We start from the raw sequence: 13,229 nt of genomic DNA on the forward strand, positions 1-13,229 counted from the left end.
ATCCCTCAGTATGCGCTTGTGATTTGTGATCGAACCCAAAGCATATATGCCTGACCTGGTAATGGACGCCTGGAATGCACTCTGTTGTAGTTGACCACGTCTGTGTGCTCCGTTGACCTTGGTTGTTCCTTATTTGATGGATGATCCAAAAGATTTTTTTTTTATGTTTCGATTGTTCCCGGAGTGTTAGCCCACACATCCTCTATACACACAACCTCGTGGCCGACCATCTCAAAAACTGCAGGCAACATGTCATATTTAAAACAAATTTATTCATGAAAATATGCTGTACAATGCACTATACACAGTTCCTTACGTCGTCACGTACACAAACTATAACAGCACAATCAAGTAGTTTACATCGCACATGACATATGCACGGTGAGAGAAACAGCCCATCGCAACTCGTGTTAACTGAAAAGCCCCAATCTGTACATTTATAAATTAAGGGGTTGGGGTTTAAAAAAAAGACATTAAGAGGAAAACAGTTGAACCAGTTATTCTGCAACATTCACTGCATTCTTGTCTTTGCTCTGTGATCGTCGTGTACAGCGTTTGTCGCACACCATGTGCTTGCTGTTGTGCTGGGCTAGGAAGGCAAGGATAGGCGGGTTCATTCTGCTGAACAGCCACTGGGTGTGTGAGCCTATGGCGCACGGCCTAGAACACTGGGATTAGAAACTCGCATCCTGATTGGCTAGAAGACTTGGCATTCCAATTGCATTAGGGAATCGGGGTAAATAGTACCCATGCAAGCCGTAGAAAACCAACAAATAACAAAAATAGTTTCTGAAACAGTTATGGTCTAAGGGTTTGTTCCTTGGTTGGAAATGAAACCCTCAAGGTTTTACCTCCACTTCGGCCAGAGCATTAGAAATGAAGAAGTCCCTCTCTTGAGGTCGTTACTGCTTGGCACGAAACTAGTGCAATACATGTTTAATGCCCCTCCCTCGTGTACTTTGAGTAAGACAAAGCAGGACTTTTGGTATAGGCCACATATGTATGCCTGCCGCAACAAACATCTCACCTCAGCTCTTATTAGGGTGGAAGCAATGTATTTCGCTACCTCTGTCTGCTGAACGAAGATATAGCTGGGGTAGGTCCAAATAATGGCTGTTGCCTCTGTTCCGCGACAGCGGAACAAGGGAATATAGTGTCAGGAACTATGACTACGCACATGAGTAAGGGAGGAACTGGTTCTTTAGTGACATGTTTTGATATGAAAGCCAATATGAAAGAAGCCCAACCCGTACCGCTCAAGTGTTTACTGATAGACAAGGAGGTAACAGTGACATGACCAAGGAGGGATGAGTGGGCCCCACCCATCTGTTCCGGGTCAAAGAGAGGTGCTTCCTGCAATGCTGCATTCAGAACCAGACCTCTAGAATGGCATATTCAAAAGGGAAGTCCCCTGACCCTCAGTCAGTCAAACTTCATGCCTCCGTAGGACCAGGCTGTTTAAAAAGACAGAGATGGATATGAGGTTGACCAGTGGTGAGAACAATTTGAGTGTGGTTGACACGTGGGGATTGAGCATGGTAGGCAGAGGCAGATTACAAAGGTGAGGCAGTAGATGCTAAAGAGACAGCAACCAGTTTTGCCTGAAATGTACATTTTATGACCCAACAATTTGAGAGTTTAAAGGCTGCATAAAGGAAAAAATACTCTAAAGCTCAGCAATGTTCACCTGTGACCAATATTCTAGGATTCTACTATAGGAATTTTCTAGCCGTTGAGAGCAGGTTTGCATTAACCATCAACGTTGGTAATGATGGCAGTGCCCTCGCCTCACCACTTGAAAACCACAACAGTCAGTGAGAAGGGGTCTTCAAAGGTCTGAGGTATTGATGTTGGGAGAGGTAGGCATGGGCCTTTTCCGTCAGAGTACACAAGGTGTCTTAGCAAGGAAAGTGCAAAAGGAATGAGCAGGACTCACGTGGTAAGTTGACATTAGGGAGCGAAGGAAGACTTTCCTAAATAGAAACTTTAAAAGGTTGCCATGATTGACATCTAACAAAACTGACCTCCCTCCTCCTGACTGTACTGTGGTGGCACCCTGCCAGTCAACCTCGCAAATGCCCTACTGCCAACTTCACCTCTGCTGGAGATAAAGATAATGTTGGATATTGTCTGTGACAAAAATGTTATCTGGAAAATTTGCTGATGGAAGTGCCTTGGGGATATGGTTTCCAGAGACAATTACTTAAAACCATAGTGAACAAAGATCTTGGTATCCAGTTTCTTCGGCAGATATTTTGTTTTCTGTGAAACAATAGTCTCTCCTTATGGGTCAGGTGGTGTAACAGTCCTAAGAATTCCCTGTGCTCAGCTCAGCGTCCTCTTCTTGTATACCCATTTTTGTAGATACGCATGTTGAAAAGCAAATAATCTGAATGTATAAAATTAATTTAAACTATTTAAATAAAAAAGCATTCAAGAAACATTGTATATATAATATATATATTAAAATCTGTACATGAATAAAACAATGTAAACAATAATTACTGAACCTGTATCAATGTCTTGTTAAGAAAGTCAACCCTTGCTTGTACCTGTTTCAATAGGGTCTGAGTGAATGAAATACGTTTTCTACGGTAGAGCGGCACAGAGCAGGGGTGCACCGCAAGCAAGAAGACAGTTTTGTTGCCGTCCACCTGATAAGGCCACTTTTAGCTTATTAGTCCCAAGAACATATTGAAGCCCCCTTCAAGGAGCTATCAGGTAAAGAAAAGCTCTGAGCAGATGCTGATGACATTGTTGTTGTGCATGGGTGTTGATCCAAGCACCACATGGAAGATGCAGAATGATGCATTCAGAATTTACGGAAGTTCGACAGGCCATTGCCTCTGACAAGGCTAGTAGGAAGAATGGTTCCACATGATATGTGACTCACTGTGCTCTACCCTACTGGCCTACTAGAGACAACACCCTGTCGAAATATCTTCTCCTCTATTGGCGGGTCCACCTCTAGCTTGGACTATCCGTCGTGTTTCTTCCAAAAGGGAATTTGCATTATCACCAAACTGTTCACGAGAGTATTGTGGGAAACACTTTTCAATGATTGTACTTTGTCATTGCCACTCTGGAGTGCTCTCACTTACAAGCTTCATATACATACATACTCATACCTAAGGACAGACATTTTTTTATCGCTTCCAAAAAACACATTTTAAATTCTGACTTTTCGGTTTTCATTTCTTCGCAGAGTGTTTAATCTAGCAAATTTGACAATATGCCTCTTAACACTCTACTGAAAGCACATGCTAAGTCTGTGGGAGTTGTTTTGTGTTACAAAAATACAGAACAAAAAGTCAGGAATGGCTGGACATGAAAAAAAACACATCTCACGCAGAACATTATTGAAAATAAACCAGATGAAAGTTTTTTTAAAGAAAAGTTAATTTCTTAGTTGAAAACACATTCCTTTGCTTCAGTGCCAATTGTTTTTGCAAAATAAAGTAAAAAAAATATTTTGAAAAACAAAAGGTGTTCTTTTTACTTTCTGCTCTCCATCGTTAAGTCTCTTCCATTGGAAATGGCAGGTAGTGGATGATCAGCCAGCTCTTCATTTAGTTACTGCTAGGTGCTTCTACAATGATAGTTCCCACCTAACTACCGTCGGCTTTCTTGCGGCCCTTTGAAACCTCGCTTCTCTCCTCATGGGCTACCATTATGGCTTCCTATGCTTTCCTGGTACCAGCAGATAGGGAGTGCTTGTGGATCCGTATTGAACTCATGTGTGCCCTTTGCCTGTAGTCTTTCCTGTATTACATGTTACAATGCCCTCCATGATAGTCTGGCAATTTATAAAGGAAGGATTTGATAATGATGACACTAAGGAGGTGAGCATTTGTACAAGGCACTCTATGAACAAGGGCAGCCAGTCTATATAAATGTGAGCGTGGCGGTCTTCTCTGGGTCTAGTTAAATGAGGCACTAACTGCCAAGGAAAATTAAATTGAATTAAAAAAAATAAAACGAAAAATAAAATTGGGGAGCTGATTGCATGGTTCACGTGTACCCCATCTATAAATAAATCCTCAGGTGCTATTCAAAATATACTGGAAATGTTGAGACGTGAAAAGAAATCTCCTGACAAGGGGTGTCATGGTCTGTATGGGTTTTTACCAATCTGTAGAAGGGTGCCAGGCAACGCAACCCACTGGAACTGGAGAAGGACAACAGTTTCCCTCGATCGAAATATCAAATGAGCAGAGGTGGCGTGCCTAAACAGGAAGGGTCCTGCCGATGTCCATGGAGGCATGAACGCAGCCAGTCACGCTGTCAGTCTGAACCTGATAGTGTGTCTGGCTTGTGCTGGCCCCACCAGCCACCCAGACATGCCGTGCCACCCATCACCATTTCTTTGGTCGAGCCTATACAACGCGCATGCGCTGTCTGCAAGACCTGCTGTTAACAGTATATTGAGTGTAATCCCGCCTGCTGCTTGCCATTGGTTAAATCCTGCGTTGCTCTTCTTTCCTGGTTTAATTGAGCCGTTGCACTTCTTGTCAATGGTGGCTAGCAGGAGGCATACATAAATGCTTATAACTAAGAAAGCCCGCTTTGTATTCCATCCTTGTACTGAGCATATCTGTCTCTGAGTTATTTCTCATTATTGCTCAAAATGTAATGATCAAGCACATCGTTCCCTGTTCTGTCTAATATTAACTAAAAATCGCAATAATAAAGCAGGTTTCCTTTTGCTTAATGAAATATTGAATTTGCATGTGCTTGTAGTTGGTCTGAAACAGACACATCCTATCTGCCAATATAGGCAGCAGTAAGGAAGACCCATGGTAAACAATATGGCTGCCGACTCAGGCAAAGGCTCTGCATGATACAGCTCGCTCAAACATTACTGAGTCCAAAGGGGCTTTGCTATGGAGTGTCAGACACGCTGACAGTAAAACTAGTCTAAAATGAAACCCTTGTTTAATTTAGAACAGGTGCAGGCAATTGAACCAGGTCAATTGATGGCTGGCAAAGGTCATGCCTGGGCTCGGCCATCAGATTGATGTCAGTGTTCCTATTCAGAGCCAGTTTGCGCTGTTTTTTTGTGAAGGGGTTCTATATTTTTAATGGTTTATCCAGTGGATGATGTAATAATACATGCCTGGTTAAAGAAAACTGTTTTTTCAGACTGGATGGCCCTTTAAGGTCTCCTGGTGGCACTTCTACCCAAACATGCAAATTAAAAATGGCAGACCAGATCTGGCACAAGTGTCTTGGTGTTAGAGACACATTTAGCAGGGGGTGTAATTGTTTGTCAGCTACTGCACGTGTCACAATTGAATGGGTAAAAAAGATGAATTGTGGCAGATAAAATAAACTTTGGGAATTCAAATCTTTTGGCCATTAAGTTAGAGCTGTAGAGAAGCAACGCAAAGCCACTTTGGAATTTCATTGAGTAGGGGGTCATTGTGAATACCTGACAGTGTGCATAGCATGGCTAACAGCATGTCATCCTAAAACAGAGCCTGTGACATTATGAGGCCTTAGCTTCCACCCATCCAGCTGCCAACAAGCAGCAATAAGTGCTTTCTATAGTTGTTGGCCGTGGGAGCGTCATGCACAATTTAAAGGCTAAAAATGCATCCACTGAAAAAAATCCTCACAGACTTAGCATGGTAGCCCTCGAAGCAAGTTCTGAAACATTTCATTTTACCTTTACTTTGATTACAAACTTAATGTAAGAGAGGGGTGTCTGCTCAGTCTCATTCTCACTCTATTGATTTGTTAATGGGAATAGTGCCAGAGTGGGGCTAGACAGTGGACATCTGAGCTACCTCAAGCCTGTAGCAGACAGCTTTGACATATCTGACCTAGCACACAGTACACCTGGAATGGATAGAGAACTTTCTATGCACATAGAAATGTCTTCCTATGGGTTGTGAGTGCTTGTACGCTTAGTGTCGTCAAGTTTCAACAGATGGCTCTAGCCTGTCTTAACAAATAAAGGCAGAAAAGAAATGGATAAATGTCCCCTAGGTTTCTCCGTGGTGGAGAGGCTTCATTTCACCTCACCCAGGCACCCAGCTCTGGTTCATCGGCTGAGGGCCATTGGGCAATGTGGCCATGCTCATGCCATTCTGTGGCGGGAGGGCAGAGTCAAAGTTAAAATCCATCTCATCATTGTCCATGAAGTCGTTGAGAATGATGGACTCCACGTCACACTCCAAGCTGCCATTGAACATGTCCAGGTCGAGGTCTGCTGGAAATTTGTCCTGGTTTAGAACCGGGGGGTGGTAGCCCCCTTGGTAGGGCCCCTGCAGCGACTCCAGTAAGCTCATGTGCGACCCCTGGTTATTAAAGTATGGGTGGAGGGGCCCATGGTGAGGCATGGCAGCCATGCTGCATGTGTCACTAGGCAAGCTCATAAGGCTGATTGGGTTAGGTAAGGCACTGTTGCTGACAGTAGGGTGATGATGATGATGATGGTTGGATGGCGACAGGTGGTACAAAGGGTGGCTTTTCATTAGGTTTGCAGAATGAGAAGGAAAAGAGGACAAACCCGGTTCCCCGTTTCCACACATGATGCTATTCTGTCTGTGACTGCGTGGCGGCACCGCACTGTTGTGGTGAGACATGGAGGTGTCAGCCTGCGTCATGCTCTCTTTGTGTGCATAAGAGATGGAGGAAAGCAAATCCTGCAGTGAAGAATTCCTGTATGAGTTAATTGGTGGAAAATTGGCCTGCTTGTTCTCTTGTATGGTTTGCATTGGCAAACGTCTCATCATGTTCATCGCAGGCTGGCTGTATATGGTTCCTAAGTACGTGTTGGAGCCAGAACCTAATGAGGAGCACTTGGAACTGAAGCTATAATTGGAGGGTCTCTGCCTTAAAGCCCCTGGTGTAAGCTGCTGAGAAGGGCTGATATTATAGTTGTCCTGTAAGTCATCAAGAAGGCTCTCCCCTAGCCCTTCGTTCAAGTTAATGGTACCAGTCAAATCTGTAAGCCTTGGTAGCTCCACCGAACACCTTGTGTTCAAGGCAGGAGACATAGTGCTGGAGGGGCTCGGGTACATCAGTGGGGAGGATGGTGTTCCATCATCATCCTCAAGGTCATCTGGTTCATTGTTTGCCATAATGGGAGACAGTCTTCCACTCATTGTGCTGGCAGAAGAGTTGGCCCTGGTTCTGAAGTCTGCCCACACATCGAACTCCTCGCTCGCGTGGGATGTTGGGCTTCCAGACCACTTGCTGTGCTGAGACGTTGGGCTGTCATCACCACGCTCCTGCGCGGCCTGCAGTTGCTTCTTCTTGCTAGCTTTCCCTTTGATCCTCAGGAATTTGCTGTTGTTGTCCATGGACACAGCACGTCGACGTGGCGTCTTGCCAGTTTTTCCCCCTTCTGGGTTCAGCATCCACCAAGAGCTCTTCCCGGTGCCTTCATTCTGGACGCGGATGAACCGGGTGTGCAGAGACAGGTTGTGGCGGATGGAATTCTGTGAAGACAAAGAAGAAACATTTTAATTTGAGTATCAAAATCTTCGATATTGCTTTTATTTAAACCATAACATCTTGATGATCACATCCCACTTCCCCAACTTTATGGAAACATTTTTGTGGTAAGCCAGAGAGTTCCAGAAGACATAAAGCATTATTACAAAAGTCATGGTGCTTCTCTCTAGACCCATTTGAAGTAGAATATCATATGGAGTGAATAAAGTAGGAGGTGATTATATACAGAAAAAATAAATAAAGATACTGCTAATAGAACTAAAACAGAAGCTGGAAGAGATTCCAGACAGCCAAGTGTTTGAAGGGCTAGGTTAGAGTCCTACACAGGACAGCTGAGGCAAAGATCTAATGATTATGGAACCAGATATGCTGTTGCCACCCTCCTGACAAGGTCTACTCAGCTCTGTTGGGCAGAGTGATGAGGGGCCCCATGTGGACCGAGCTAGACGCTGGCATTGATGGTCAGTGTAAGGAGCAGGAAGTGTAGGACAGAGTGAAAACTGGCATGTCTGGGCACAGTGGGAAGCTAGCACTGATTGACACTTTAGCAAGGTGCTAATGTACTGGAGATATTCGAGGTATACAACTCTCAGTCTGCAACCCTTCATGAGCACTTAATCCACACCTTAAGTTCGCCCAAGTGCTTAGAAGGGATTTGGATCTTTCCTTCTTCAATCGAAGCTTACCGCAGCATTATAGAATGTACTTACACCAGTGGCGTAACACAAAATGAGGCACCCCTGCAGGATGTGAAGAGGGGGCCCTAAGTCTCCACTATCTCGCAGCCATTCATTGGCCTTGGCTTGAATAGGGGCCCCTTGAAGAGTTAGGGACCCCTGAAAGGTTGATGACCCTCCTGCGCCACACGGCAGGGGTCTGTGTTATACAGACACATGCACACAACACACTTTCTGAGTTTAGGGGCTCCACTGATTCCTGAAAACCTTAATTTCACCCTTTTAAGGCACAAAAAACAGGTCAAGCAGCCCCCGATCTTCAGGCTGAGGTGGCTTCATCAAAGTGTAAAACAAGAAAATAACCCTAGGAGTAAAGTTGCTTTGAAGAGTCTGAAAAGTTTTCCTCCTCTGCCGCTTTACAGTGGAATACTAATGAACAGTAGCGTGAGTTATGGGCCTCATATATCATATTATGTAATGGCTCGCTTCTCTGCAGTTCATTTGTTTGGAGGCTGCCTCCAGCCTGGCTCGGTGCCAGCAGCCGGCAGATCCAGGCTTCCAGAAATCAATCTCGCAGTGACTGATTAAGCCATGTTTAGAACTAATTGCTCCTCCGTGTGTGGGGAGAATACATTATGTGCTCTAATCTCGCCTCTTTAAAAAGTGCAACTGCAGGTAAGGCACCCACCTTAACCCTTTCTTCACAACTGCTTGTTCACCCCCATTGAGACGGGGCTGATGCTGGCCTATGGGGCGCAGTAGGGTAAGGCTGCTGCATCTGGAAGGCCACTAGGGCAGGGCAATTCAGATACATGTCAGGCATGTGACTGACTCTCAACACGCAAAAAGTATCGCGGGATACTTTTGACCTAATTAATCAGTGTTTACGCTGCTATAAACAAGATATGATCCCTCTTATTAGATAAAGGGTTCCCATCCACAATGTGTGGCATGCTTCATCCTCGGGCCTATCTCGTCCCAGAAATCTATCTTGTTGGGACGAGCAAAGACCTAAGAAGGACTTTATTTACAGTTGCTCTGGCAAGATTAAAAAGAAACGAAAAACCCGATGGCTAATTGACTCAATCATCCCAACATCCTATTTAGTCAATATGTTTCAGCCAATCCTTTAAGCCACTTTGGGAAAGAAGACTTAGGCCCGGATGCATCAAGCTAAAAACCGCTCGCAAAGGGCCGGATTCTCAGAATCTGCCCCTTTGCGAACGGTATTTTTGCATTTGGGATGCATCATCCAGAATGCAAAAATCGCAATTTAAGAAATCTCAAAATTGCGATTACTTAAATTGCTATTGCATTTAAGTTAAAAAATTTGCGATTTCGCTAATAGGGGGCGCAAATTACCATGAAGTTGAACTTCATGGTAATTTGCAAAAACTTTGAAAAATGCACTAAAGTGCATTTTTTAAAGTTCCATTTTACACACAGACATGCCCTAGGGCATGTGTGTGTGATGTGTGTGTGCAAGATGTACCTATATGCAGATTTCAGGGGTGCAACAGGGTGTCCTTTTGACCCCCTGGCACCCTTGAAATTGCAATCTCAATTTGAGATTCTCTAATTGAGAATCGCAAATTGAGATTGTCTTCCCATTCATTCCTATGGGCCTGTATTCCTTAATTGCGACTCGCAATTTGCGAGTTGCAATTAAGGAATTTTAAGAAATCGCTATTTTTTAAGCGAGTTCTTCATGCATGTCCTTTTGCTATTCCTTATTAGCGAATCCTTATTTTTCACTAATAAGGAATCGCAAAATGGATGCTTGATGCATCTGGGGATTAGTCAGGACAATCATCAGATCCGTAGTCAGGTCAAACTTCCTCACTTTTATCATCTAATTTTGGTAGGGGAAGGACATACAAACATTTAAAACACACTTGATAGTCACTTGTATTAATTCATCATTGGTGATTCCTGTAGAACTAAATAAAAACAGAACGAAGCCGACAATCTGATGAAAACATGGGATACCTTTTGCATGCAAAATCAAAAACATGTGATCAATTAGTGTATGACGGGAACATGGAGAAGGTTGGTGTTGGACAAATGGGAACACATCTGTCAGACTCTGGCCAGTGAGTACGTGGAGATTCAGCGTTTGACAGATGGGAATCTACTCCTCGCCGCCCTTTCATGGGACAGACCGGAGCCTAAAGAATTCATATATGGTAATCAAATCAAACATTACATGTAATGTATGCCAAACATAACCCGAGGATTAACAAGTGTTCTATGAGAACAAGTCTGGGGCAGAGAAGAGGGAACACTTGTGCTGTAAGAACAGTCAGAGAGCTATAAACTAGTTAAAGTCGATGATGGAGCAGTCAAATACAGAGGAAAAGTCTTTAGGAGTCCATAGCTGCCATCTAGGATATGTTGGGGCCTAAAGGTGAATCTCTGACACCCACAATATGAAACCACAGACAGAACTTAATATTTCCCTATTCAATTCATTTCTGCAGTCCCCAATACAAATCTTATCCACAACCTCAGTAGAATCTTTCCTTCCGGGACATAATGTAACCTATAAGAACATTCTCGCCTCACTGGAGGTGAATTCTTCTTACCAAGAATTCACAATCTTTACTCTTACTCTACCGCCCTCTGGTTGCAGGGCTGGGACCTTATAAATAATGTATTTCATTATTTGTTTATTTTTGCTGATTTATAACGCACCAACTTGGGTCAAGGGCATTAGAGTGCGTTACAGGAGAATGGCGTTCATAACAAAAGGCAATCAGACATTAAAAATAAAAAGCAACATTACCATGGATAAGGAACGGGTGACATTTTCATTACGTGGCATATTTCGTATCATTTTGGGAATTTCATGGTATGTTTGTTACATGAAATCACCGAAAATATGTCATTATGCCAGTTGCGTGATAACGCCGTCATTCACAGTAAAAACATAGCACAGGAGTCAGTGAACACAGCAAACAACTAGAACAAGAGCATCTGGTGTATATGGCTTTTGGTTTTTTTGTCACTATTTTTTCTGTGTGAAACAAGTCTTTGTGTCAAAAACTGACACAAGGACGCATTTTGTGCTAAAATATAGTGCTAAATGAAGGATATGCATTTCACATAGTTAAGCATAATTTTGCTTAAATTCTGCAGAATTAAGCAAAAGCAAAAGCAAACTACACACATTTTGTACAGACTTACAATACAGTCAATGCAACACAGTAACAACAATTGGGGTTATAGCTTGGAATGGACTTTAACTAAAATGTCTGAATAATAATAGTGATTTGAATTGCTTTTTAAAGACTATCAAGACATGGGGTTGTCCATAAACTAAGAGGGTCCTTGTTACACTGATGGAGAAGGGCTGCTTCATACACAGTTCAAGATGAAATGTGCGAGGCACAAGCAACATTTCCAACATAGCTTTTCAGTTTGTTAATCAGATAGGCAGGTTCGGAGTTATACAAGGCCTTATGGGGGATAACACCTATTCTTACATTGAGCTGTAGCATCACTGGGAGTCACTAAAGGGTTAGAAGAACAAGAGAAATGCGGTCTAATTTCTTAAAACCGGAAACAAAGAAGCAGCCACATGGAGTACAGCTCTAAGGGGGACTAGATGAACTCTATGGAATACAACTAGAAAATGGTTCCGTAATCCAGTCTGGCGAGAAAAAATGCCTGGAGCATTCATTGTAACTCTTAATAAAGAAAGAACTGTCTGATGCCCCAAAGAATTCTGAGTTGGTATCTTGTGTTCTTGGCCATCGCAGAGATTTGCTATTTTGGGTTTGCCCTGTTATCCATGATGTTTGACATCTAAGAGAGAGCATAAATCAATTGAATTGGGGTTTTTTGAGAGATTAGTAGGGATTCTATTTTAGACTGTTTTATTTTAGGTGGGCAGTTGATACCCACTTTTTAAATTTGTTCATGAAGTTGTCGAACAAGTAGACGTCCACTGGGGAGAAAATCTTCAGGTCAATCTGTTTGTGATCACATCCATCTTGGTGCCAGAATTTTCACAAGATTTTAAGGGTCTACCCAAAAGGATAATGATTTATAACCAAAAAGCTGCTCTGCAGATGACCTCACTCACCCTGGCACATGTCTTTATGTCTTGGGGAAAAGAATATATCACGCATTGGCAAATTGAATACACATATCATTAGGACAATTAGTGTTACCCATAAAGTATGCATGTCAGGTCATGTGATCACTGCAGACAGACTTCGGCCAAATCAACGCCAGCACCCAGTGGAAAAGTAGTCACTTAAAAAATCAAATCCAACAAAGAAGCAAGCCCTGAGTCGCCCATTTTACATAAAAACATATTCCGTATACAGTTGTTCCAATGATTAAGTACAGGTCCATTCATATACAATAACTCCAGAAGAAGACAATGGCCTGTGGCTGACAGTATTCACCAAATGCACACAAAGCATGCCACTATACCCAACCAGATGACACACCAGAGAAGCTCTGGAATAAAAAAGACCAGACCAAAAGAACAACCCATTAAGTGAAAGTGCTCACTCATTGAAAACAAAGCATACCACCATGCCAATTCCAAATGAGAGACCCATATAAAAGCAATGATGGAAGAGACCAGAACAACTGAGTCACATGAGTGACAGTGTTCACCAGCTGCAAAAGAAGCATGCCACTGTATCCACTAAATCAACAGAACCATTAAAAGGCAAGAATTGAAGAGACCAGCACAATATCACACCATATGACATAATCAGATAAGACCAGGTTAGGGCCATTGAACTATGGGCACCCAGATCCAATTGAAGACAGAGGGCCCGATTATGAGTTTGGCAGTGTAACCACTGTTCCGCTGTGGTGCTGGGACTGACAACTCCGCTGCGCTGAAGGCATTAATGCCCGCTGTATTATGATGTTGCAGCTGGCAACATCTGAAAGCACTCCGCGACCGCCATGTTGACTGTATACCGCCGAGCAGATTATGATGTTACCGATAAACTATTGGTCTCTCGGCGATGGTTTCCCTGATGGCAGGAGACTGGTGCGGGATGCGGTCAGCAATTTCCTAAATATAGTTCTATATGTGTCAATGCAGGTGTTTGACATGTA

At 43.2% G+C, this 13,229-nt stretch overlaps 1 protein-coding gene across 1 annotated transcript in view; it reads right to left on the reverse strand.

The window, feature by feature from the left end:
- Nucleotides 1-252: 252 nt before the first annotated feature.
- The window catches only part of FOXO6 (forkhead box O6), a 268,410-nt gene continuing 255,433 nt past the window's right edge, over nucleotides 253-13,229 (reverse strand). Inside the window, exon 2 of the mRNA XM_078681905.1 lies at nucleotides 253-7,448. Coding sequence (XP_078538031.1) covers nucleotides 6,024-7,448 — 1,425 coding nt within the window. The 3' untranslated portion in view covers nucleotides 253-6,023. The remainder of the gene's footprint in view (nucleotides 7,449-13,229) is intronic.

The sequence above is a fragment of the Lissotriton helveticus genome, chromosome 3_1 (genome assembly GCF_964261635.1).
Source record: "Lissotriton helveticus chromosome 3_1, aLisHel1.1, whole genome shotgun sequence".
NCBI lineage: Eukaryota > Metazoa > Chordata > Amphibia > Caudata > Salamandridae > Lissotriton > Lissotriton helveticus.